Source organism: Symphalangus syndactylus, chromosome 15 (genome assembly GCF_028878055.3).
Source record: "Symphalangus syndactylus isolate Jambi chromosome 15, NHGRI_mSymSyn1-v2.1_pri, whole genome shotgun sequence".
Taxonomy (NCBI): Eukaryota; Metazoa; Chordata; class Mammalia; order Primates; family Hylobatidae; genus Symphalangus; species Symphalangus syndactylus.
This window is the reverse complement of record NC_072437.2, coordinates 79,126,750-79,150,902: the sequence shown is the minus strand read 5'-3', so window position 1 is coordinate 79,150,902 and position 24,153 is coordinate 79,126,750. Positions and strand designations below refer to the sequence as shown.

The following is a 24,153-nucleotide window of genomic DNA, read 5'->3' as shown; positions in this document are numbered from 1 at the left end:
TTGGGCTTTTTTTTTGTTAATGTAATTTTAAAAATATCACTCATATATTTATGCCAATGGCATTAAGATTGCAATAATTTTTATGTGATGAATTCCCCAAGTACCTCATCCTCATACCCTATAACATGAACATCATTTCAGAGCTTGATGCATAATTCATTTTCTAGATATTTGAAAACCTAAGGAACTACAGGGAAGAATTTAGAAGATTAGGAAATTCTCAAGTAATTTGCATTCCAAAAATACTTTTATTGTAGAAAAATTAATTAGAGCTCTCTGTAATAAGAGTTCTACTTCATTCAAGTGTTTGGTATTTCATTAATTTATTTACTTCTGGAAAATTTTAAGGTGATCCTCAAAATTCAATTCTATGCTGATCCTTTAGCATGGAAATTTTAGACAAGTTGTAAGAGTTTAATCAGAAATGAAGATTAACTCTTTCTGTTATTGAAGTAATGAGGAAATTATTCTATTTGTCAAAAACTCAATTTGCATGCGGTTGTCAGAAATTCCCTTTGGATATAAAATGATTTGGGATCAACACCTATGGATAAATAAATAAATAAGCAAAGTTAATAACATCTATATAAAATTTTCACTGTTTAAGCTGTTAGTAATTAATTTTAAAAATCACAAGTCTGATCGAACTAATCATACACAGTGTTAAAATTAGAATGATTATTGTTGGTGTGAATTTTTTCTTGTCTGGAAGAATCGTTTTGCTTGCAGGAAAGACTATTTGGGGATTTATTTTTGGTTTTAGAAACTGGCATTCAGTTTTATAGTGTTATAATTTAAAAAATTGAGACCTTCTTTAGGCTTTTCTGTTCATTCAGTTAACTCTGTAAGTCTAGCAGATATTAACAATCACTTTGAAAAGCCTTTGAAAAATGTCTGGTTCCATTTATAAAACTCTGCTAAATAAAATACCTTCAAACATTTGAAATGGTTAATAAATTTTATATATTCTGTTTCCTTTTACATACTTTGGATGTCTCAATGAACAAACAAAACCTTCCTGAGTAATTAATGCACAAATATAGCCAATTAAATTTATAAATGGGCTGTACTATAAATTATCTTAAATATTCCAATACTATTTGGAAATTTAAGATTTAAAATCACAAGTACAAATTAATCAATCAAGTACATCCTGAATAGAAGTCAGACTGCCTAGTATCCACAAAGCCCCTCAGTCTTTTTCTTTCACTCTTATAAGTAACACCTCTCCTTCCTAGCACTGGTGATTTGAGAATACCCCGACCCTTAACAGACTTCTTTACTACCATCCTGAGAAGTCCTATCTTATTCCTTAATCTAAAGATCCTATCCCACTCCTGTGACAAAGACAGTTATTTGAGTTAGCTTAGCGTAACTACTATACTTCTCTTTTTGACTTTCCCAGAGTGTAGCTGAATCTTTCTTTAGTTTTTCTTATAACCAAAACCTAATGAGACTAGAGCTTTTCCAATTTTTTTTTGTTGGTAAAATGAATAAATACGGTAAATGTAATAATTACTTTTAAAAGACACCAGGCTGTTCATAATAGTTGTGAGTACACTTGGAAAATTTGCAACAGGATATGTGCTTGCTTTGGTTTTGGGAAGCTAGGATAGTAAAGAGTAATATTTCATTCATTCATTTATTTGCTTATTTTACCAAGGCCAAGGGAAGAGAGGGAAAAAATAAGTAGAAAATATCAGTGAACAATGGGCAAGGAAGCAGTTAACAAATCCCTTAAAATCTAGGAAAAAAATTAGGATTGGCCTTACACCACCTGATATGTTCCATTCTCCTCATTTGTTGGATGGGCCAATATCTTAGAATGTTCTAGATGTAAATATATTTCAACTTCCTTGGTACCTCGATTGATATTGCTGTCTGGGTGCTAGATTGAGAATAATGGTGAAGTGTGTTCAATCTCAGCAGGAAAAAATGCCCTATTAGCAAGCAATGCCTGCCAATATTGGTGAAGGGAAGGCATCTGTGCCATATTTGCTATCCTCTGCAGGCTTTGGAGTGTAATCTAGAAATGTTTCCACACAGGGCCAACATTAAGATGTGTTGACACGCAGACTATATACGTGTTGGGGAAGCTTGGGAATAGCAAACAAGTCTAAGTCTGAAAATAGTCAATGCCAGTCAGGGTGTTCTGACAGTAATAATGCGGATGCAGCTGCAGGGCCTAATGTTACCAAGCCAGCCTCTAGTTTGTGGGATAGTGGTAAGAGGAAGGTTAAGCAGGGTGCCAAGACAAGGGCTCAGGAAACAGGACAAAAGCCAGCTATTGGACTGGGAGATAAGGTGAGGGCTTGGTTTTGAACGAGGCAATGATCTAAGAACTATGACGAAAGTTCAGAGGTGAGCAGCAAAGTCTGACTTCATGCTGAACTGAGGAGTTACTAGCATAGAGCTTTGTAATTTCCTCTATCATAGCCTAGGCCCAAAATGAGACAGGAGGTAAGATATAATGTCAGATATATGGACTGGAATTTTACAGGGACAGGAAACCTGACAGTTCTTTATATGCTTGTCTATTTGCTGCCTCAAGCTCTCCAACCTTTCCACTATTAGAGATTACACTCAAGACTGTAGGAACCACCACCAAAGATTTAGAGCTGTGAAAAACCCAAATTGTTTAAAAGTGGTATGTTCTTAGTATGTTTATTCGGAACATTGTATCACATAGTGGTTAATTTAAAGTGGCATAGTTAAACCATGGGTACCATGGATTAAAAGTCATATCTGTTGTCTCACTTGGGACCATAAATTCTAGCTATAACTTTATTTGTGTGGGTGGGAAACTATGTTTCATGCTTCAAGCACATGATGCTCATAATCTGTTTGAAGAATAACTGTCACTCACTAGATTGTTGTTTTGACAACATACACATAGAATAGATAAGCAGATATATTTTTTAATAGAAGGAAAAACCAAGCTAGATAATCTTAAGTTCATTCAGAACTTTATGTTAGAAAGTCAAGAAAATCTCATTAATCCATCTCCACTGGTTTGAATTTATGATTGCCAACCTAGAACAGCCAAGTGTTGTTCTTTAATCTACTTAAGAAAATTCGATAAGCCAGTATACTAATTATACTTAAGAAAGCAAATTATTTTAAATTTTATCTTGCAAAGTGTTGTACGTAAATCAGTACTGCTAATTACAAATAAGTTTTACTTATTAAAGGAGATTCCACAAACATATAATTCACACATACTTTAAGTTTATATTTATTCTAAAATTTTGTTTGATTTATATTTTACAGATCCAGACTGATCTTCCTTAATTGGTTGTAATTAGTAAGGGGTGTATGTGTGTGTGTGTGTGTGTGTGTGTGTGTGTTTAAGAATTGCAGAAAGCTTTGACTTAAGCCATTTCCCCCTTCCTCCCTCTTCATTCTCCAGGTTTTTACCCAGTCTTGCTAGGTCAGCATTAGAAAAAAATCTTGCAGATGCTACAATAGAAATAAATACTGATGACAATTTGGAGCCAGAACTGAAGGATTACAAATGTAAGTATTTGATTTGGCTCTTTTTTTTAAGTGAAATAATAATTAACAAACATTTGATGCTGTTTATTTTAATTCCGGTTAAAAAAGTTTTTGGTTTTCATCTACTTTGTTTTATATATTAGTTTGAAGAAATGAATCTGATTTTTTTAAGTTTGAAAAACACAAGTAAAATCTTAGAATATTTACTTAATTTCAGTACATACTAGATACAATTCCCCTCACCCTTAAGACTCACAATTGATACTAATTGATACTCTGAGAATTCCTGTTGCAAATCAACTTGTCTAATTTTAACAAATGTACTTTTTCCAAATGTATTTCACCAATGAATCTAGAATGCTGTTTTCTTTGCACGTTTACATTTTGAGGGTCAGCAATGTCGTATAAGATATGTTGGAGAAACTTTCCTAGGTTGATACAAACTAAAATAATAATCAGAATATGCATGCCCTCTTATTCCTTCCATTTCCACCTGTATTGTCTTTTTTGGTACTTTTCTTCTGGATAGCCATAAATATAATTTTGAGTTTTGGGGAGATTTAGTTCTTCGTTTAAAAGCTTTCTATTCTTCAATTAGAACACAATGAAAGATTTTCAATTTTTAAAAAATGTAAATACCTATTTTATCGAAGCAGCCAATGTGTGACTACTCTTTAAAAGGGACTGTTGTGGCTTTCTTTGTAGCAGATGCTTTTAATCATTGGGGCTGCACTGAGACAAGAATTTGGTATTGAGGAAATAAAATGAATTTTTTAGAGTCAAATTATAAACTCAGCATACTGAAGGATCTGAATACAGATACACAGAGTCAACTCAAAGAGAAGGAATAATACTGTATTCTCAATGTTATTTGAGTGAGTCTGTTAAACATCCAAAGGACGACTGTCATTCTGACTGCCGATTGTTTGGTCTTGGTTACTGGCTAGTGTTAGCAGTGCCCATCTAAGCCTCGTGTAGGGGATAAGGAGCCTAAGTGAAGAGACTTTTTACTTGTCTGGTTCCATTCATCTTTAAGGCCATCTCTCTTGTGAAGAATTCATTTAATTAACTCTCCGTGTTCACACAACAACCTTCTGATGAGGAATTGGCTTTCCACGCAGGTTCCCTCCAATTAATATGCTGGTTATGGCAACCAGTATATCATAGTCCATGTGAAAGTTACAGTTGTCATATAATATTTTGCAATTCTGATTTTACATCATTATATATAGAGAGAAACCAGAATATGTATCTTTAATATTCTCCTGAAAGTTAGATTTGCCCTTAGTTGTGATGACAAAATCAGGTTTACAGCCTACTAGGCTGAGAACCTTGACAAATTTACCAAAATAATGCCATTCTGTGGGTTTCTTAGAAGATAGCTAGCCAACTTTCTCCCACAGAAGTGCTAGCATCACCATTCTATGAGTGCATTTCCCTTTTTGAGGTTGACATTTTAACAATAAACATTAGTTGAGTGAATAAACTTGTCCTTAAGCCGTAAATCTGCTGAGTGGATGTATTCCATAAACTAAACCATAGATAGCATCAGATGCGGTTTGAATCTGAAATTATGTGTCATCTCAACATGCAACTAGATAGTAGATTCACTGCCATATCCCTGCTCTTTCTTTCCCTTTACAGTTTTATACTGGGTCTATTTCAGAGACCGAATGGTAGTAAATAAATAGTAAACTCTCAGTGTTACAGCTCATGGTTTTCCTTCCCTGTAGAACTTGTAAATAAAAGGAAAATGGCAAGGATTTATTGAAGGGCGAAGTTACCGTTAAGATCTACTGTGCTGTGTCAAATGTGTAGCACTCCAGTGATTAAACAGGGTGACAATTATTTTTAGCTCAGACTTGTTCACAGTACTCCATAGAAGCAAAAGTTGCTTTTCTCCATTGTCTTTCAAAACGCTTAGCACAAAAGTCACATTCTAGTGTAGAAACAAACTGTAATTTTCTTATTTGAAGTAGAATAAAAAAAGATGAGTGAATTGTTTAAGGCATATATTTGCTTGCTAAAGTATTTCCACAGGTTGCAATGTTATTTGGAGTCAAAATATTAAATATATCCCATATGGTAGAAAGAATGTCAGACTAGACTAAATTGTTTTAAGCTCTACTTATATTAGCTGGGTGATTTTGAGCAAATTACACAGTGTATGTTCTTAGTATTCTCATTACTCTTTCCTCTGAATTACATGACATCATATGAGAAAAAAATGAGGTGAAACATCAGCTTGGGATCTGGCACATAGAAGGTCCTTAATAAATGATAGCTTCTATCATTGTAATCATTAGTATTACTAAAATACCTACTACTATTAATGTTATTAATATTATTGAACTTGGAACATGTCAGTGAACATGTCATGCATATCTGGTTACTGTAGGGAATATATAGCAGATATGTTCCCTGACTTCAAGAGCTTTATTACTTAGTTTTCTGGCTTCCGGGAACTAATGTCTTCTAGGTCAACCTACTTAAAGCAAATAAGGAGCAATATGATAATTATTATTACAAAATAATTGCATAAGACAGAGGTTCCCAATCTGGCTGGGTATGAAAATCACTTGAGTGATTATTTGAAAATATAGGCCTCCTGGACCAACCTTGAAAATAGTAATTTTAAAATATTTATTTTGTTATGTTTATTTTTAGTGTGTGTGTGTATGTGTGTATATGTGTGTGTGTGTGTGTGTGTGTGTGTGTATGTATAAAGAGAGAGAGACAAGGTTGCACTCTGTTACCCAGGCTGGAGTACAGCACTGCAATCATGGCTCACTGTAGCCTCAACATCCCGGGCTCAAGCAATCCTCCTGCCTCAGCCTCCTGAGTAGCTAGGACTACAGGCATATGCCATGAGGTCTGGCTAATTTTTAATATTTTTTGTAGAGACAGGGTCTCTCTGTGTTGCCCAGGCTGGTCTTGAACCCCCAGGCTCAAGTGAAAGTGATCCTTCTGCCTTGGCCTCCTGAAATGCTGGTGACAGGCATGTGCCACTGCACTTGGCTGAAAATAGTAATTTAAGAGTTCTGTGGTAGGTTAGTTCATCTGTATTTTTGACTAGAGCTATAGGAGATTGTCTTAAGGGGTTTCTGAATTGGTGCACACTAAAAGATAATATTCAAGGTACTTTGGAGCTCTTGAATTTAGGTGTATTTAACTTATGTATGTGTTATAGTCTCTGACCAAACAAGCTTGTGAAGGTGGCTTGACTGTATTCTGGATTTGTTTTGTTTTTTTTTTTTTTTAGTTTCTCACAATTATATATATACTGTTTTCTATCTACATTGTTTTAAAGAAAATTTGTTACCTTTTGAAGCATTTTGTATCTAGAGCTGTGGTGTTTTATTACTACTCTCAAGCTTATTTCTTTAGATGTTAAATTTAAATCCACAGATATTACTGAAACTGTATTGCATTCTATGTTGGGTGGCTTGGCATCTCTGAGGACAGTGCTATGAATGATTATCTGTCCTGTGTGAAATGTTTAGGTGAAGTAACATCTGGAACTCTGAGGATTGGTGCTGTTAGTGCACCGATCTATAATGCACACGAGAAAATGAAAGTGCCTGATGTTCTTTTCTATGACAACATTCAGGTAAGAGTATTGCTTTGTGTTCTTGGATAAATCACTTAAATTCTGGTAGTACACGCCAATTCAAGTGAAATTGACATGTAATTATTTTTGTGATTTCCTAAATTTAATTTAGATGATGCAAAATGAAGTGCTGAACATCTTTTTTTTTTTTTTCTGTGATGGAGTCTCACTCTGTCGCCCAGGCTGGAGTGCAGTAGCACGATCTCGGCTCACTGCAACCTCCGCCTCCCAGGTTCAAGCGATTCTTCTACCTCAGCCTCCAGAGTAGCTGAGACTAGAGGCATGTGCCACCATGCCCGGCTAATTTTTATATTTTCAGTAGAGACAGGGTTTCACCATATTGGCCAGGCTGGCCTCGAACTCCTGACCTCGTGATCCACCTGCTTCACCCTCCCAAAGTGCTAGTATTACAGGCATGAGCCACCCTGCCTGGCTGAACAACTTTTATTAAGACATAAGACAGAAAACAGAAAATTTTTTCCAAAGGTACTTAAAAATTGGAGGAATGGTTGCTATGATTAAGATAATAAATTATATATATATAAAATATATACACATACACACATATAATTATATATGTAATTTTATATGCAATTTTTAAATTAAAATAAATATTTTAAAATTAAAAACAAAGCGGAGCTATCATCCCCTCTTTTACTTGCTTGTTAAAAGATTTCAGTAGTTCAGAGGGATATGTCCTATGCATCCTTTTTCTCATACTCTTCTTTTTCCTGCAAGTTCCTAGTATTTCTCTTTTCTTTCCTTTTCCTTTCTTTTTTAAAAGAGGAGGGTACAGAATTCTCTCCTTGTAAACTAGCCAATAATTATGGACCTTCCAGTAAGACATATAAGTTTGTATCTAGAAAGCTTTATTGTAGATGTTTAATAAGAATTTTTTTAGAGAAAATTACCTATAATATAAAAATGTTTTCTCTTCCAACTTTTCTGTCAAGTGGCTATGTATTACTTTTATAGTAAAACACCTACTTAAAATTTTCTATAATATATTTTAAGTTATATTAACTTTATAGGTATCTAGACATATTATTCTTAATAAAAATCTTGGTTAAAAATTCTGAAATTTGTCAAAACTATAATTATTTTTTATGGTGTAGAAAAGAGCATAACCTTGATTTGATTTTTATTCATTCTATAGCCAATTAACTAATGTTTTATTTTTCTTCTGGAGCATTAATACTCTTGCACAATCAGTAGACAAATGAACAGAAAATAAAGCTACTTATAAGAAACAAAAGTAGAAAAAAACTTGCCTGTCAAAGGCAAAAACATGATTATGAGGAAAACATACTATTTCCAAGCACTGATAGTATTACACTCTATTCATATAGTGGAAAGGAACAGAGAGACAGAGAACCAGGAAACCCTTACAAATGACAATTTGAAAAACTCCATGGTGGCAAAGATTGAAAAGACTTCACAGGATATAAGAATGTAGGAAATACAGTAGCAGCAAAGACCATTGTGCCCTTGAACACAATGTCTGTTGCCATGGTGTTTGTGACATGGACATTTAGGATGCAGGGCTGCTATGAACTTTACACAGTGGCCCTGAGGGACGTTTCTTAAGCTGTCTCCAAACGTACCTTCTCTTCTTAAAGCATCATGAATTAGCCATTAATGAAAACTTTTTAGCTGCACCAATTCTACGGATAGTAGCTTGATTAAATTTGTTTCCATGTGTATATTATTACTTTCTTTTATGCTGTACTTCATCTTTGAAGCCATAGTCAGAGCCTCTTGCAGATTTAGATGCTTCTGTATCACCTTGTTGTTCTATGCCCTGTTGTCTCATTACCACATTGTGTTGAAATGGACTTTTAAAATGTGTTTTCCATATCACTAAGGCACAGCCCTATGTTTTCTTTATTTAATATTTCCAGCAAATAATAAAGTGCCTGGCACATAGTAACTGCCAAGTAAATATGTGTTGAGTGGATTAATAATGAGTAAGATTTTGAATGTTCTTGATAAAGAGTATTACTTCATTAAGCCTTCCGTTAAGGAATATTACACTTGCAGCAGTAAGGAGGAGAAGTTGGAGGAAAGAGAAATAATAGCCTCTTAATAAGCCTAAGGAGTAAGAATTTAAAAATACCCATCATGAGTCTGGCCTTGTCCTAAGGTATTGGGATGCAGAGATTAAAATACACACACAAGTATATGCAGCTCTAGGGCTCAAGTTGTTCTTCATCTGCAAGTAAGTACACGTAGTTACTACACAGTGTGGTGGAAGTATATGCAGTTTACTTATGGTGGCATTGATGGGGTTGATTGACCCAGATTGGAATGATCATAGAAAATTGGTCAACCAGACCCAATTAGGAGAGTCTGTCAGGCAACGAGACTAGCATTAGCAGAGACTTAGTTATATGAGAGAGTAGCTCATTTAGGAAGCTATATATAAATTGTTGTCACTGGTATGAAGCTGAGGTTGCAAGTGGAAGAGTACCAAGAGAAGAGGCTGGTGAATTAGGAAAGAGTGAGATCTTTTCAGTCTTGGTAGTTAAGGAATTTGGATTCTGTTTAGAAGAATGAGGAAGTTATTGAAAGATTTTAAGCACATTTGTACTTTGGCTAACTTTGCTTTTACTCTTTAGTATTGTCTAGGAGTTAGAACTAAGGCAAAGAGAAACTAGTTAGGTGGTTATTGCAGTAGTCCAGATGAAATTTATGAAGGATCTGAACTAAAGAGGTGACAGTGGGGACAGAGTGGAGAGGACACATTGCAGGGCTATTTAGGAGATCAAGTCAGTGGGACTTTGTGTTAGATGAACAGCAGAGATTCTTTCTCAGGGAGCATGATGTCTGGTGAAAAAGTAAACAGAAGAGTAAGCAGAACATTATTCTAAATCGTACCCATGGTTGGAAACACAGTACAAAAGGAGAGTGGTAGGAGATGAGGCTGAGACTAGATCAAGAATGTAAGCAATGACCTTTGTTCCTAAAGTATTAGGAGTCATTTAAGGAATTTTGAGAAATGAGGTGACAAGATTTTGAACAAAGAAGTGTCAGTACTGTAAGAACACATTGGCTCAAGGAGAGACTGAAGTTAGAGAAGCTAATTAGCTGATACAAATCTAGGCTAGAGATGATAAAAACCTTGAAACTGTGGGGATGGAAAGGAAAGGGTAGATGCAGTTGATTTTTGGTGGCTTAACAATTCAAGTGCTGTTTAGTTGGATCTTGATAAGAGAAGAATAAGGAGGGCAGGGTGCTGATGATAGGAGTTTGGTCAGCTGGTAGAAAATGATGCCATTAACTGGAGAAAAAGATACAGGATAAAGAATGAAGTTCAAGAGAAAGTAGTAAGTTGAGTTTTAGATGTGTTGAATTTAGGTGACTGGGAAATAGCTAAGGAGGAGTTTTGCTGTTGAAGATTGGTGTAGAGCTGGTCACTGAAGCCATGAGATAGATGAGAGTATTTAAGGAGAGCAGGGTCAGAGGTGGGTCTTTGAATGCTGACATGTGGGTATCCAACTCTGCACACAGCCCTCCCTCAACCCTCAGGTGGGTGCCTGGGTACAAATAGTCACAACCTGCCCCATACCATGAATAAAAAGGGAAGCATGTAAGAAGGTACAAAGAAGGAATTGCTACAGGAAGATCCAGCTCAGAAAACTATGGGAAAAATTGTTAGGGAGGTAGGAAGGAATCAGGGGAAATGGGTAACTGGGAGAGGAGACTTTTAAGAAATGGTCTGAAGAAGGCTTCAGACGATCAAACTACTCCGAGCTACGGGAGGAAATTCAGAACAATAGCGAAGAAGTTAAAAACTTTGAAAAAAAACTAGACGAATGGATAACTAGAATAACCAATGGAGAGAAGGGCTTAAAGGAGCTGATGGAGCTGAAAGCCAAGTATCGAGAACTACGCGAGGATTGCAGAAGCCTCGCTAGCAGATGCGATCAACTGGAAGAAAGGGTATTGCTGATGGAAGATGAAATGAGTGAAATGAAGCGAGAAGGGAAGTTTAGAGAAAAAAGAATAAAAAGAAATGAACAAAGCCTCCAAGAAATTTGGGACTATGTGAAAAGACCAAACCTACATCTGATTGGTGTACCTGAAAATGACGGAGAGAATGGAACCAAGTTGGAAAACACTCTGCAAGATATTATCCAGGAGAACTTCCCCAATCTAGCAAGGCAGGCCAACCTTCAGATTCAGGAAATACAGAGAACGCCACAAAGATACTCCTCAAGAAGAGCAACTCCAAGACACATAATTGTCAGATTCACCAAAGTTGAAATGAAGGAAAAAATGTTAAGGGCAGCCAGAGAGAAAGGTCGGGTTACCCACAAAGGGAAGCCCATCAGACTAACAGCTGATCGCTCGGCAGAAACTCTACAAGCCAGAAGACAGTGGGGGCCAATATTCAACATTCTTAAAGAAAAGAATTTTCAACCCAGAATTTCATATCCAGCCAAACTAAGCTTCATAAGTGAAGGAGAAATAAAATACTTTACAGACAAGCAAATGCTGAGTGATTTTGTCACCACCAGGCCTGCCTATTGGGTACATAATGAAATGAAGGCAGAAATAAAGATGTTCTTTGAAACCAACGAGAACAAAGACACAACATACCACAATCTCTGGGACACATTCAAAGCCGTGTGTAGAGGGAAATTTATAGCACTAAATGCCCACAGGAGAAAGCAGGAAAGATCCAAAATTGACACCCTAACATCACAATTAAAAGAGCTCCTGAAGGAAGCACTAAACATGGAAAGGAACAACCGGTACCAGCCCCTGCAAAAACATGCCAAATTGTAAAGACCATCGAAGCTAGGAAGAAACTGCATCAACTAACGAGCAAAATAACCAACTAACATCATAATGACAGGATCAGATTCACACATAACAATATTAACTTTAAATGTAAATGGGCTAAATGCTCCAATTAAAAGACACAGACTGGCAAACTGGATAAGGAGTCAGGACCCATCAGTGTGCTGTATTCAGGACACCCATCTCACGTGCAGAGACACACATAGACTCAAAATAAAGGGATGGAGGAAGATCTATCAAGCAAATGGAAAACAAAAAAAGGCAGGGGTTGCAATCCTAGTCTCTGATAAAATAGACTTTAAACCAACAAAGATCAAAAGAGACAAAGAAGGCCATTACATAATGGTAAAGGGATCAATTCAACAAGAAGAGCTAACTATCCTAAATATATATGCACCCAACACAGGAGCACCCAGATTTATAAAGCAAGTCCTCAGTGACCTACAAAGGGACTTAAACTCCCACACAATAATAATGGGAGATTTTAACACCCCACTGTCAACATCAGACATATCAACGAGACAGAAAGTTAACAAGGCTAACCACGAATTGAACTCAGCTCTGCACAAAGTGGACCTAATAGACGTCTACAGAACTCTCCACCCCAAATCAACAGAATATACATTTTTTTCAGCACCACACCACACCTATTCCAAAATTGACCACATAGTTGGAAGTAAAGCTCTCCTCAGCAAATGTAAAAGAACAGAAATTATAACAAACTGTCTCTCAGACCACAGTGCAATCAAACTAGAACTCAGGATTAAGAAACTCACTCAAAACCACTCAACTACATGGAAACTGAACAACCTGCTTCTGAATGACTATTGGATACATAATGAAATGAAGGCAGAAATAAAGATGTTCATTGAAACCAATGAGAACAAAGACACAACATACCAGAATCTCTGTGACACATTCAAAGCAGTGTGTAGAGGGAAATTTATAGCACTAAATGTCCACAAGAGAAAGCAGGAAAGATCCCAAATTGACACCCTAACATCACAATTAAAAGAACTAGAAAAGCAAGAGCAAACACATTCAAAAGCTAGCAGAAGGCTAGAAATAACTAAAATCCGAGCAGAACTGAAGGAAATAGAGACACAAAAAACCCTTCAAAAATTAATGAATCCAGGAGTTGGTTTTTTGAAAAGATCAACAAAATTGATAGACCGCTAGCAAGACTAATAAAGAAGAAAAGAGATAAGCAGCAAATAGATACAATAAAAAATAAAAAAGGGGATATCACCACCGATTCCACAGAAATACAATCTACAATCAGAGAATACTACAAACACCTCTATGCAAGTAAACTAGAAAATCTAGAAGAAATGGATAAATTCCTCGACAAATACACCCTCCCAAGACTAAACCAGGAAGAAGTTGAATCTCTGAATAGACCAATAACAGGCTCTGAAATTAAGGCAATAATCAATAGCTTACCAACCAAAAAGAGTCCAGGACCTGATGGATTCACAGCCGAATTCTACCAGAGGTACAAGGAGGAACTGGTACCATTCCTTCTGAAACTATTCCAATCGATAGAAAAAGAGGGAATCCCCCCTAACACATTTTATGAAGCCAGGATCGTCCTGATACCAAAGCCTGGCAGAGATATAACCAAAAAGGAGAATTTCAGATTAATATCCTTGATGAACATTGATGCGAAAGTCCTCAATAAAATACTGGCAAACTGAATCCAGCAGCACATCAAAAAGCTTATACACCACGATCAAGTGGGCTTCATCCCTGGGATGCAAGGCTGGTTCAACATACGCAAATCAATAAATGTAATCCAGCATATAAACAGAACCAAAGACAAAAACCACGTGATTATCTCAATAGATGCAGAAAAGGCCTTTGAAAAAATTCAACAATGCCTCATGCTAAAAACTCTCAATAAATTAGGTATTGATGGGATGTATCTCAAAATAATAAGAGCTATCTATGACAAACCCACAGCCAATATCATACTGAATGGGCAAAAACTGGAAGCATTCCCTTTGAAAACTGGCACAAGACAGGGATGCCCTGTCTCACCACTCCTATTCAACCTAGTGCTGGAAGTTCTGGCCAGAGCAATCAGGCAGGAGAAGGAAATAAAGTGTATTCAATTAGGAAATGAGGAAGTCAAATTGTCCCTGTTTGCAGATGACATGATTGTATATCTGGAAAACCCCATCGTCTCAGCCCAAAATCTCCTTAAGCTGATTAGCAACTTCAGCAAAGTCTCAAGATACAAAATCAATGTACAGAAATCACAAGCATTCTTGTACACCAATCACAGACAAACGGAGAGCCAAATCATGAGTGAACTCCCATTCACAATTGCTTCAAAGAGAATAAAATACCTAGGAATCCAACTTACAAGGGATGTGAAGGACCTCTTCAAGGAGAACTACAAACCACTGCTCAATGAAATAGAAGAGGATACAAACAAATGGAAGAACATTCCATGCTCATGGGTTGGAAGAATCAATATCGTGAAAATGGCCATACTGCCCAAGGTAATTTATAGATTCAATGCCATCCCCATCAAGCTACCAATGACTTTCTTCAAAGAATCGGAAAAAACTACTTTAAAGTTCATATGGAACCAAAAAAGAGCCCGCATCGCAAAGTCAATCCTAAGCCAAAAGAACAAAGCTGGGGGCATCACGCTACCTGACGTCAAACTATACTACAAGGCTACAGTAACCAAAACAGCATGGTACTGGTACCACAACAGAGACATAGATCAATGGAACAGAACAGAGTCCTCAGAAATGATGCTGCATATCTACAACTATCTGATCTTTGACAAACCTGACAGAAACAAGAAATGGGGAAAGGACTCCCTATTTAATAAATGGTGCTGGGAAAACTGGCTAGCCATATGTAGAAAGCTGCAACTGGATCCCTTCCTTACACCTTATACAAAAATTAATTCAAGATGGAGTAAACACTTAAATGTTAGACCTAAAACCATTAAAATCCTACAAGAAAACCTAGGCAATACCATTCAGGACATAGGCGTGGGCAAGCACTTCATGTCTAAATCACCAAAAGCAATGGCAATGAAAGCCAAAATTGACGAATGGGATCTAATTCAACTAAAGAGCTTCTGCACAGCAAAAGAAACTACCATCAGAGTGAACAGGTAACCTACAGAATGGGAGAAAATTTTTGCAACCTACTCATCTGACAGAAGGCTAATATCCAGAATCTGCAATGAACTCAAACAAATTTACAAGAAAAAAACAAACAACCCCATCAAAAAGTGGGCAAAGGACATGAACAGACACTTCTCAAAAGAAGACATTTATGCAGCCAAAAAACACATGAAAAAATGCTCATCATCACTGGCCATCAGAGAAATGCAAATTAAAACCACAATGAGATACCATCTCACACCAGTTAGAATGGCGATCATTAAAAAGTCAGGAAACAACAGGTGCTGGAGAGGATGTGGAGAAATAGGAACACTTTTACACTGTTGGTGGGACTGTAAACTAGTTCAACCATTGTGGAAGTCAGTGTGGCTATTCCTCAGGGATCTAGAACTAGAAGTACCATTTGACCCAGCCATCCCATTACTGGGTATATACCCAAAGGACTATAAATCATGCTGCTATAAAGACACATGCACACGTATGTTTATTGCAGCACTATTCACAATAGCAAAGAGTTGGAACCAACCCACATGTCCAACAATGAAAGACTGGATTAAGAAAATGTGGCACATATACACCATGGAATACTATGCAGTCATAAAAATTGATGAGTTCATGTCCTTTGTAGGGACATGGATGAAACTGGAAAACATCATTCTTGGTAAACTATCGCAAGGACAGGAAACCAAACACCGCATGTTCTCACTCATAGGTGGGAATTAAACAGTGAGAACTCATGGACACAGGAAGGGGAACATCACACTCTGGGGACTGTTGTGGGGTGGGGGGAGAGGGGAGGGACAGCATTAGGAGATATACCTAATGCTAAATGACGAGTTAATGGGTGCAGCAAAACAACATGGCACATAGATAGATATGTAAGAAACCTGCACATTGTGCACATGTACCCTAAAACCTAAAGTATAATAATAAAAAATAAGAAATAAAAAAAGAAATTGTGTGCAGTACTAAGTGGTCAAGAGGCTAAGAAGAGAGTTGTGTTTGCGGTGTCTTTAGCCTTAGCTAAGGTTTGTTGATTTGAACAATCTAGTTAGATATAATGAGAGCATGAAGTAGGAGAACATGAGAATTGTAAAGAAGAACACAAATATAGTTTGGATTATTTTTCGATATTTACATTGCTTTTTTCTTTAACTGGCTATTCAGGTACTTCAACTTTTCAACGTATATTAGCCCATTTATTGCTGGAAGAGCTTAGTGTTTTCTGGAATTGACACTGACTTTTCATCTTAGTGAAAAGGAGGAGGTCTCCATGCTATATTCCCACCAGAACTCAGCTTAAAATGACATATATCTTGGTTTGCTTAACATAGTTTCTGCTTATACTTGTTGTCCCAGCATAATTATTAATAGTGTCTCTTTTTATTCTTAAAAGCATACACCTTGTATACATTTAAAAGTGTTCAAGAATAGACAATTACAGACTCAAGTCACTTCAAGCCTTATTAAAACTCTAGCTCCATGGCGTATCTGAAAGCCTTTTTGAAAATAAAAACGGCCAAGATAAACATCAGGGAATATACATTTGTTCTTGAAGGAGATAAAACACTTTCTCAGTTTTTCTTCTAAGGAAGAAACTCTCAAAGAAAATACTATTAAATTTGACAAGTAAAAAGAAAATTTTCTGTGTGTATGTATATCTATATATATATTTTAATATTTTTATAATATATATTTATATATTTTTATATGTATATATTATATATAATTTATATGTATTTTATACTATGTATAATTTATATGTATATTATACAATATAGATATAAAGCACCATAAACGAAATTGAAAAAAGAAAGCAACCAGGCGCGGTGGCTCACGCCTGTAATCCCAGCACTTTGGGAGGCCGAGGCAGGCAGATCACGAGGTCAGGAGATCAAGACCATCCTGGCTAACACAGTGAAACCCCGTCTCTACTAAAAATGCAAAAAATTAGCCGGGCGTGGTGGCAGGCACCTGTAGTCCCAGCTACTCGGGAGGCTGAGGCAGGAGAATGGCGTTAATCCAGGAGACAGAGCTTGCAGTGAGCCGAGATCGTGCCACTGCATTCCAGCCTGGGCGATAGAGCGAGACTCCGTCTCAAAAAAAAAAAAAAGAGAAAGTGACATACTAGAAAAATATCTGCAGCATGTATTAGATGCAAAAGGTTAATTTGCCTTTTTACAAATAGGGAACGTCAATAACTTTAGAACTTATTTAGCTGCTATTTGATACAGAAAACCAAGAGAAAGTAATAGGAATATTAATTGTGCTGGAGTGTAGATCTCTTCCCAGCCCCAAAGAACCCGTATGACCTACTTACAGGTGTCTTATTTTTCAAGATACAAAAGAGCAATGTAATTTCCTCTGTGGCTATTGTGAACAACCTTAATCTTGTTCTTTTATTATATTGTGTCATAATTCAAATTAAAAAGTGTGGAAGGTAAATAATATATTTTTAATTCTGAAGCTATCCATAGCTTTAAAGGTAATGGTTAAGAACAAGTCAATGTAAAATGTTCCCTAGAAGCGTACAGTTATTTTAGGAAGCCTTTGCATATTTACATTAGCAAGTATCAATTTAAATATATTAAATTATAAGCCAACTCTACATAGTATAATAGGTAAAAAAAAATTTGAGTTGAATTATTAAAAACTCTGAAGTATTGGTCAGTTGCTTAGTTTTACTCAGGTGGACTATTTCAAGTTTTCAGTATCAGTGACCTAAATGGTTATATAATTTACTTATAACCACAGATTTAATTTTGGGTTACATCAAATCGCTTGATTAGTGTTTATTATAATAGATATTTATATTCTATAAAGATATCTTTATAGTTAACTTTCTTATTTAACTTTGATTGTACAAAACACAGTTACCCCCTAGTTCCTTTTTCTCTAGCACGCGATAGTGATGGAAGATATGCTGAAAGACTTCCTCCTTGGAGAACACTTACTATTGGTTGGCAACCAGGTGAGTTATGGCTAAAATCTAGGTACCAATGAAAAAATGATAGTAACAATTTAAAGGCGGTAAGTTTCTTCTTGTTGGAATCAGTTATTTTTTCCCCTGTTAAATGACTGGTTTAATTAAAGGATGAGATTCTGCTACCTTCTAAACTCCGAAATTACCTCAACGTTTAAATAATCCTCCATTCTGTCTCTCATCAAGTTCTGTCCATTCTGTCTTATAAGTTATCTACTCTTCTTGTCCACATCTGTCACTGGATTACAGCAGTGATCTTCACCTGTCACCTGGATTACAGCAGTAGTTTCCTATGATAGCTCCATCCCCACCTTATGCCGATTCTTATCTACTCTCCATTCTGTAGTATCTGTTGTCAGATTGATACCTGTAAAACTACAGTCTGATTGAGCCTCTCTTTTTTGCTGAAACTGGCTCCCCATTTCTGTTAGGTATAGTCTGAGTCTTCAGTACAGTGTACAGGATTCACTCTCTGCCCATCCCTCTATTCCTAAGCCATGGCCCCTTCTTTCTCTCACTGTTGGCTTGAGGCACTCTGCAGTTTCTTATCTATTCAGTTACTTATCTCTGCTTTGGTCCTCTGTACATGCTCTTCCTTCTGCACGGAGAACTTCCTGTCCCCTTCCCATATACCCTCCCTTTAACTCATGGAAGAGAGACCTTCCCTTGTCCCTGGCTGAATAGGTTTTTCCTGCTTCTACTCCCTTTTATCTCCCTTTTATCATACTAGTCATACCATATGACTGTCTTTGCAACTTGTCTGTACCTTGAGAGCAGGGACTGTGTTTTTCTTATTTATCTCTGTCCTCAGCTCCTAGCATGGTACCTGTTACATAGTAGACACTCAATGTATGCTTATGGAGGAACGTATGAAAATTTTAGGTTTACAGGGTCCTCATAATTTTCCTGTATTGAATTTTCAGGCTTACAATGAACAGCACTTTCGGTTTTTTAAATTTGTCTTAAATTAAGGGTAACAAAGTTTCTGAAGTTTGGTTCCTATTTTTTCTTCTTTTTTGTATTTATAAAAATAAGGCATATTCTTTATATATTTAGCCTCTCAAACTTATCATTTTAAAGTACTGATTAAAAAATAAAAGTAAAAATGGGCCAGTTGAGTGGTTTATTGATTTGAGTGCATAGGCTTAGAAGTTAGATGACTAGAGGATCAACAGCAACTCTTCCACATATGGTTATGTGACTTTGGGCCAATTGTTTATCTTACTAAGGCTCAGTTTCCTGATGTCTAACCTGGGAATGAAAATAGTATGGTCCCTTTGGGCTAATGTAAGGATGTCATGAGATAATGCGTGGGAAGTACTTCACACAGTGCTCAGTTCTGTCAGCTAAATACGTGTGCGTCACTGTATAGTTTAAAAGTAATAATCTCTTGTTTCATTTTTTAAAACAAGAATTAAAACTAGAACAATAAATTATTTATGACTCTTTAATTCCCACTATTTGAAAAGTCCTACCTATTTTTCTTCACTGAACAGTAAAAGATGAGCCTATATACCAGAGTGGGAAGATGAAGATCAGTTAACAGTCAGAATTTGGCTTTTGATATTGAAACCCAGGAAGTCGCATTCTCATCGCACTTTGAAAAACAATGGCTCTGCGGACTTTCAGGTTGTATGTAGCCCAAAGTACTCGGTAAATTTTTTATAAGAGTTTCACAAACTCTTTTTTTTTTAAAATTTATTTATTTATTTTATTATGCTTTAAGTTTTAGGGTACATGTGCACAATGTGCAGGTTTGTTACATATGTATACATGTGCCATGTTGGTGTGCTGCACCCATTAACTCGTCATTTAGCATTAGGTATATCTCCTAATGCTATCCCTCCCCCCTCCCCACACCCCACAACAGTCCCCGGAGTGTGATGTTCCCCTTCCTGTGTCCATGTGTTCTCATTGTTCAATTCCCACCTATGAGTGAGAAAATGCGGTGTTTGGTTTTTTGTCCTTGCGATAGTTTACCGAGAATGATGTTTTCCAGTTTCATCCATGTCCCTACAAAGGACATGAACTCATCATTTTCTATGGCTGCATAGTATTCCATGTTGTTGGACATTTGGGTTGGTTCCAAGTCTTTGCTATTGTGAATAGTGCCGCAATAAACATATGTGTGCATGTGTCTTTATAGCAGCATGATTTATAGTCCTTTGGGTATATACCCCGTAATGGGATGGCTGGGTCAAATGGTATTTCTAGTTCTAGATCCCTGAGGAATCACCACGCTGACTTCCACAATGGCTGAACTAGTTTACAGTCCCACCAACGGTGTAAAAGTGTTCCTATTTCTCCACATCCTCTCCAGCACCTGTTGTTTCCTGACTTTTTAATGATGGCCATTCTAAATGGTGTGAGATGGTATCTCATTGTGGTTTTGATTTGCATTTCTCTGATGGCCAGTGATGATGAGCATTTTTTCATGTGTTTTTTGGCTGCATAAATGTCTTCTTTTGAGAAGTGTCTGTTCATGTCCTTTGCCCACTTTTTGATGGGGTTGTTTGTTTTTTTCTTGTAAATTTGTTTGAGTTCATTGTAGATTCTGGATATTAGCCTTTTGTCAGATGAGTAGGTTGCAAAAATTTTCTCCCATTTTGTAGGTTGTTCACGCTGATGGTAGTTTCTTTTGCTGTGCAGAAGCTCTTTAGTTTAATTAGATCCGATTTCTCAATTTTGGCTTTTGTTGCCATTGCTTTTGGTGTTTTAGACATGAAGTCCTTGTCCATGCGTATGTCCTGAATGGTATTGCCTAGGTTTTCTTCTAGGGTTTTTATGGTTTTAGGTCTAACATGTAAGTCTTTAATCCATCTTGAATTAATTTTTTATAAGGTGTAAGGAAGGGATCCAGTTTCAGCTTTCTACATATGGCTAGCCAGTTTTCCCAGCACCATTTATTAAATAGGGAATCCTTTCCCCATTTCTTGTTTTTGTCAGGTTTGTCAAAGATTAGATAGTTGAGATATGCGGCATTATTTCTGAGGGCTCTGTTCTGTTCCAGTGGTCTATATCTCTGTTTTGGTACCAGTACCATGCTGTTTTGGTTACTGTAGCCTTGTAGTATAGTTTGAGGTCAGGTAGCGTGATGCCCCCAGCTTTGTTGTTTTGGCTTAGGGTTGACTTTGCGATGCGGGCTCTTTTTTGGTTCTATATGAACTTTAAAGTAGTTTTTTCCAATTCTGTGAAGAAAGTCATTGGTAGCTTGATGGGGATGGCATTGAATCTATAAATTACCTTGGACAGTATGGCCATTTTCATGATATTGATTCTTCCAACCCATGAGCATGGAATGTTCTTCCATTTGTTTGTATCCTCTTTTATTTCATTGAGCAGTGGTTTGTAGTTCTCCTTGAAGAGGTCCTTCACGTCCCTTGTAAGTTGGATTCCTAGGTATTTTATTCTCTTTGAAGCAATTGTGAATGGGAGTTCACTCATGATTTGGCTCTCTGTTTGTCTGTGATCAGTGTATAAGAATGCTTGTGATTTTTGTACATTGATTTTATATCCTGAGACTTTGCTGAAGTTGCTTATCAGCTTAAGGAGATTTTGGGCTGAGATAAAGGGGTTTTCTAGATATACAATCATGTCATCTGCAAACAGGGACAATTTGACTTCCTCATTTCCTAATTGAATACCCTTTATTTCCGTCTCCTGCCTGATTGCCGTGGCCAGAACTTCCAACACTATGTTGAACAGTGAGAGAGGGCATCCCTGTCTTGTGCCAATTTTCAAAGGGAATGCTTCCAGGTTTTGCCCATTCAGTATGATATTGGCTGTGGGTGTTTCATAAATAGCTCTTATTATTTTGAGATACGTCCCATCAATACCTAGTTTACTGAGAGTTTTTAGCATGAAGCATTGTTGAATTTTGTCAAAGGCCTTTTCTGCATCTATTGAGATAATCACGTGGTTTTTGTCTTTGGTTCTGTTTATATGCTGGATTACATTTATTGATTTGCGTATGTTGAACCAGCCTTGAATCCCAGGGATGAAGCCCACTTGATCATGGTGTATAAGCTTTTGATGTGCTGCTGGATTCGGTTTGCCAGTATTTTATTGAGGATTTTTGCATAAACTCTTTTTATAAGTTAAACCTTGATGCACTCAGTGTATCCTTTTCAGAACTTCTGCCATCGCCTGAATGGCCCGAGACACAGAGGCTGTTGGCATCCCAGCAGCAGCAGACCAGCATGGAGAAGAGAATAGACCAAGACTATGCAGAACTGGGGCTTGAGGAATAATTTTTCTAAGGTGCAGGTTTTCAAAAGGAAGATCCCTAGAGGTCAAGTTATGGTGTCCAAGTGGTTTTGAAATCTCTGGCATGGTATTGCTATCCTAAGGGTTTTGTGAGTTGGATGCAGTTGGTTTCTTGGCAAAGGTAGCACTTGCAATTGAGCAGGTAATTGATTAGTGTTTTAGGAGGGTCTTCTAGTTTAAAAGGTTGAAGTTAATGCCTAGCCAGTAACCAGAGAGACAGGAAGAATGTTCTAACCTCTGGAGGATTGGGAGAGCTATTCAGAATGAAGGGTGAAGTAGAACAGAGGTTTGCTTCTGCTTTATGATGAATGAAGCAGAGACTGTGAAAGTGTTTTGGAATTGTCCTAGGGTGCTATACAAACCTTGGCATAAAATCTAATATGCTATCTCTCTTTTGTTTCCAGTCCTAAAGAAAGGAACAAGGCTTTAGAGCGAAGAGCTAGGCAGTGGGGTGGAGGGAAGGGCAGCTACAGCTCCATAGGTAGATGATTGGACTCCAGCATCTGATAAGGATGGACAAGCCCACCGATTTTCAAGCCTATCTAGGACTGGTTCAGGATTCAGCTAGATAGAGCCTTCAAGTTGAAAATCCCCATGAAGAGCACGGCAGGAGCCATGGGTTGGCACAAACTTTCATTTATCAGTTCTTTTGCAAAAGCCATCTGTGGTCAGCAGATCACACTGTCTTGCCATCTTGTACTCTTATCCTGCCGCTCTCCACTTTGGAGAAAGAAGAAATTACAAAGGGAGATTGTATTCAGTATAATTTGCTATGTTTAGCTGGCCCTTTTCATATCAAAAGAGTTTTCTGTTCTTTGATTATATAAACCTCTAAGACCATCAGTGTTATATTATAATACCAATGTTGAAGGAATGTTTTTTTGAAAGTAAATTCTGCTACCTATGTTCATTATATAGTGAAAAAGTTTAAGTCTCTTGGACTGTCATTTGATGTCCTCTATGACCTAATTCTGCTCTGCTTTCAGCCTGGCGTCTGGTTTCTCCCCATAAATGCTTTTTTTCCTCAGACAAATTAAATACTCTGTTTCCCAAACATACCTTCTTATCAGTGTTATATTTCAACCTCTAATCTTTGCCAGCATGCTCTCTTCTTTCTCTTATATTTGCCTATTCACATTCTCTTAGCCTCAGAGTGGCAATGTGGCATCATGGAAAAGTAACTCTCTGTGATAGTTGAGTAAATTGTTATTGAGTAAATTGATATGTGTGATATCAACTGATATGTGATACTGAGTAAATAGTTATTCCTTCTAATTAGGGCCTTTTCTTTTTTCTTATCTATAAAATTATAGGCTTGGCACAGATATTTTCTAGGGTCTCTCTGGCTGTAAAAATATGCTTCTTTAATAAAGTCCTTGTGAACACTATGGCTTGAAGGCTTGAATCCACTCTCTGAAGTGTGATAGGTCACTTACAGATTTCTTTTGGGATTTAGTTAGATTTATGTATTTACCCACCATCTCTATGGAAGAGAGATAAAGAGTCTTCATTATTTTTGTGTCTCCCTGATGCCTTGCATACCGTAGACATTCAACAAATACTTGCTGAGTTAATTAGTAGATTTTAAAGGACTATCTGAAATAAATTCCTGGCTGGGTGCAGTGGCTCATGCCTGTAATCCCAGCACTTTGGGAGGCCGAGGTGAGTGAATCACTTGAGGCCAGGAGTTTGAGACCAGCCTGGCCAACATGGCAAAACTCCGTCTCTATTTTAAAAACTACAGAAATTAGCCAGGTGGAATGGCATGCGCTTGCAGTCCCATCTACTTGGGAGGCTGAGACAGGAGAATCGCTTGAACCTGGGAGGCGGAGGCTGCAGTG

At 37.0% G+C, this 24,153-nt stretch overlaps 1 protein-coding gene across 4 annotated transcripts in view; it reads left to right on the top strand.

The window, feature by feature from the left end:
• The window catches only part of VWA8 (von Willebrand factor A domain containing 8), a 458,897-nt gene that overhangs the window by 190,335 nt on the left and 244,409 nt on the right, over positions 1-24,153 (top strand). For all 4 annotated transcript variants that reach the window (XM_055244723.2, XM_055244727.2, XM_055244724.2 and 1 more), the window contains 3 exons: positions 3,410-3,516; positions 6,999-7,105; positions 17,963-18,034. In XM_055244723.2, coding sequence (XP_055100698.2) covers positions 3,410-3,516; positions 6,999-7,105; positions 17,963-18,034 — 286 coding nt within the window. The remainder of the gene's footprint in view (positions 1-3,409; positions 3,517-6,998; positions 7,106-17,962; positions 18,035-24,153) is intronic.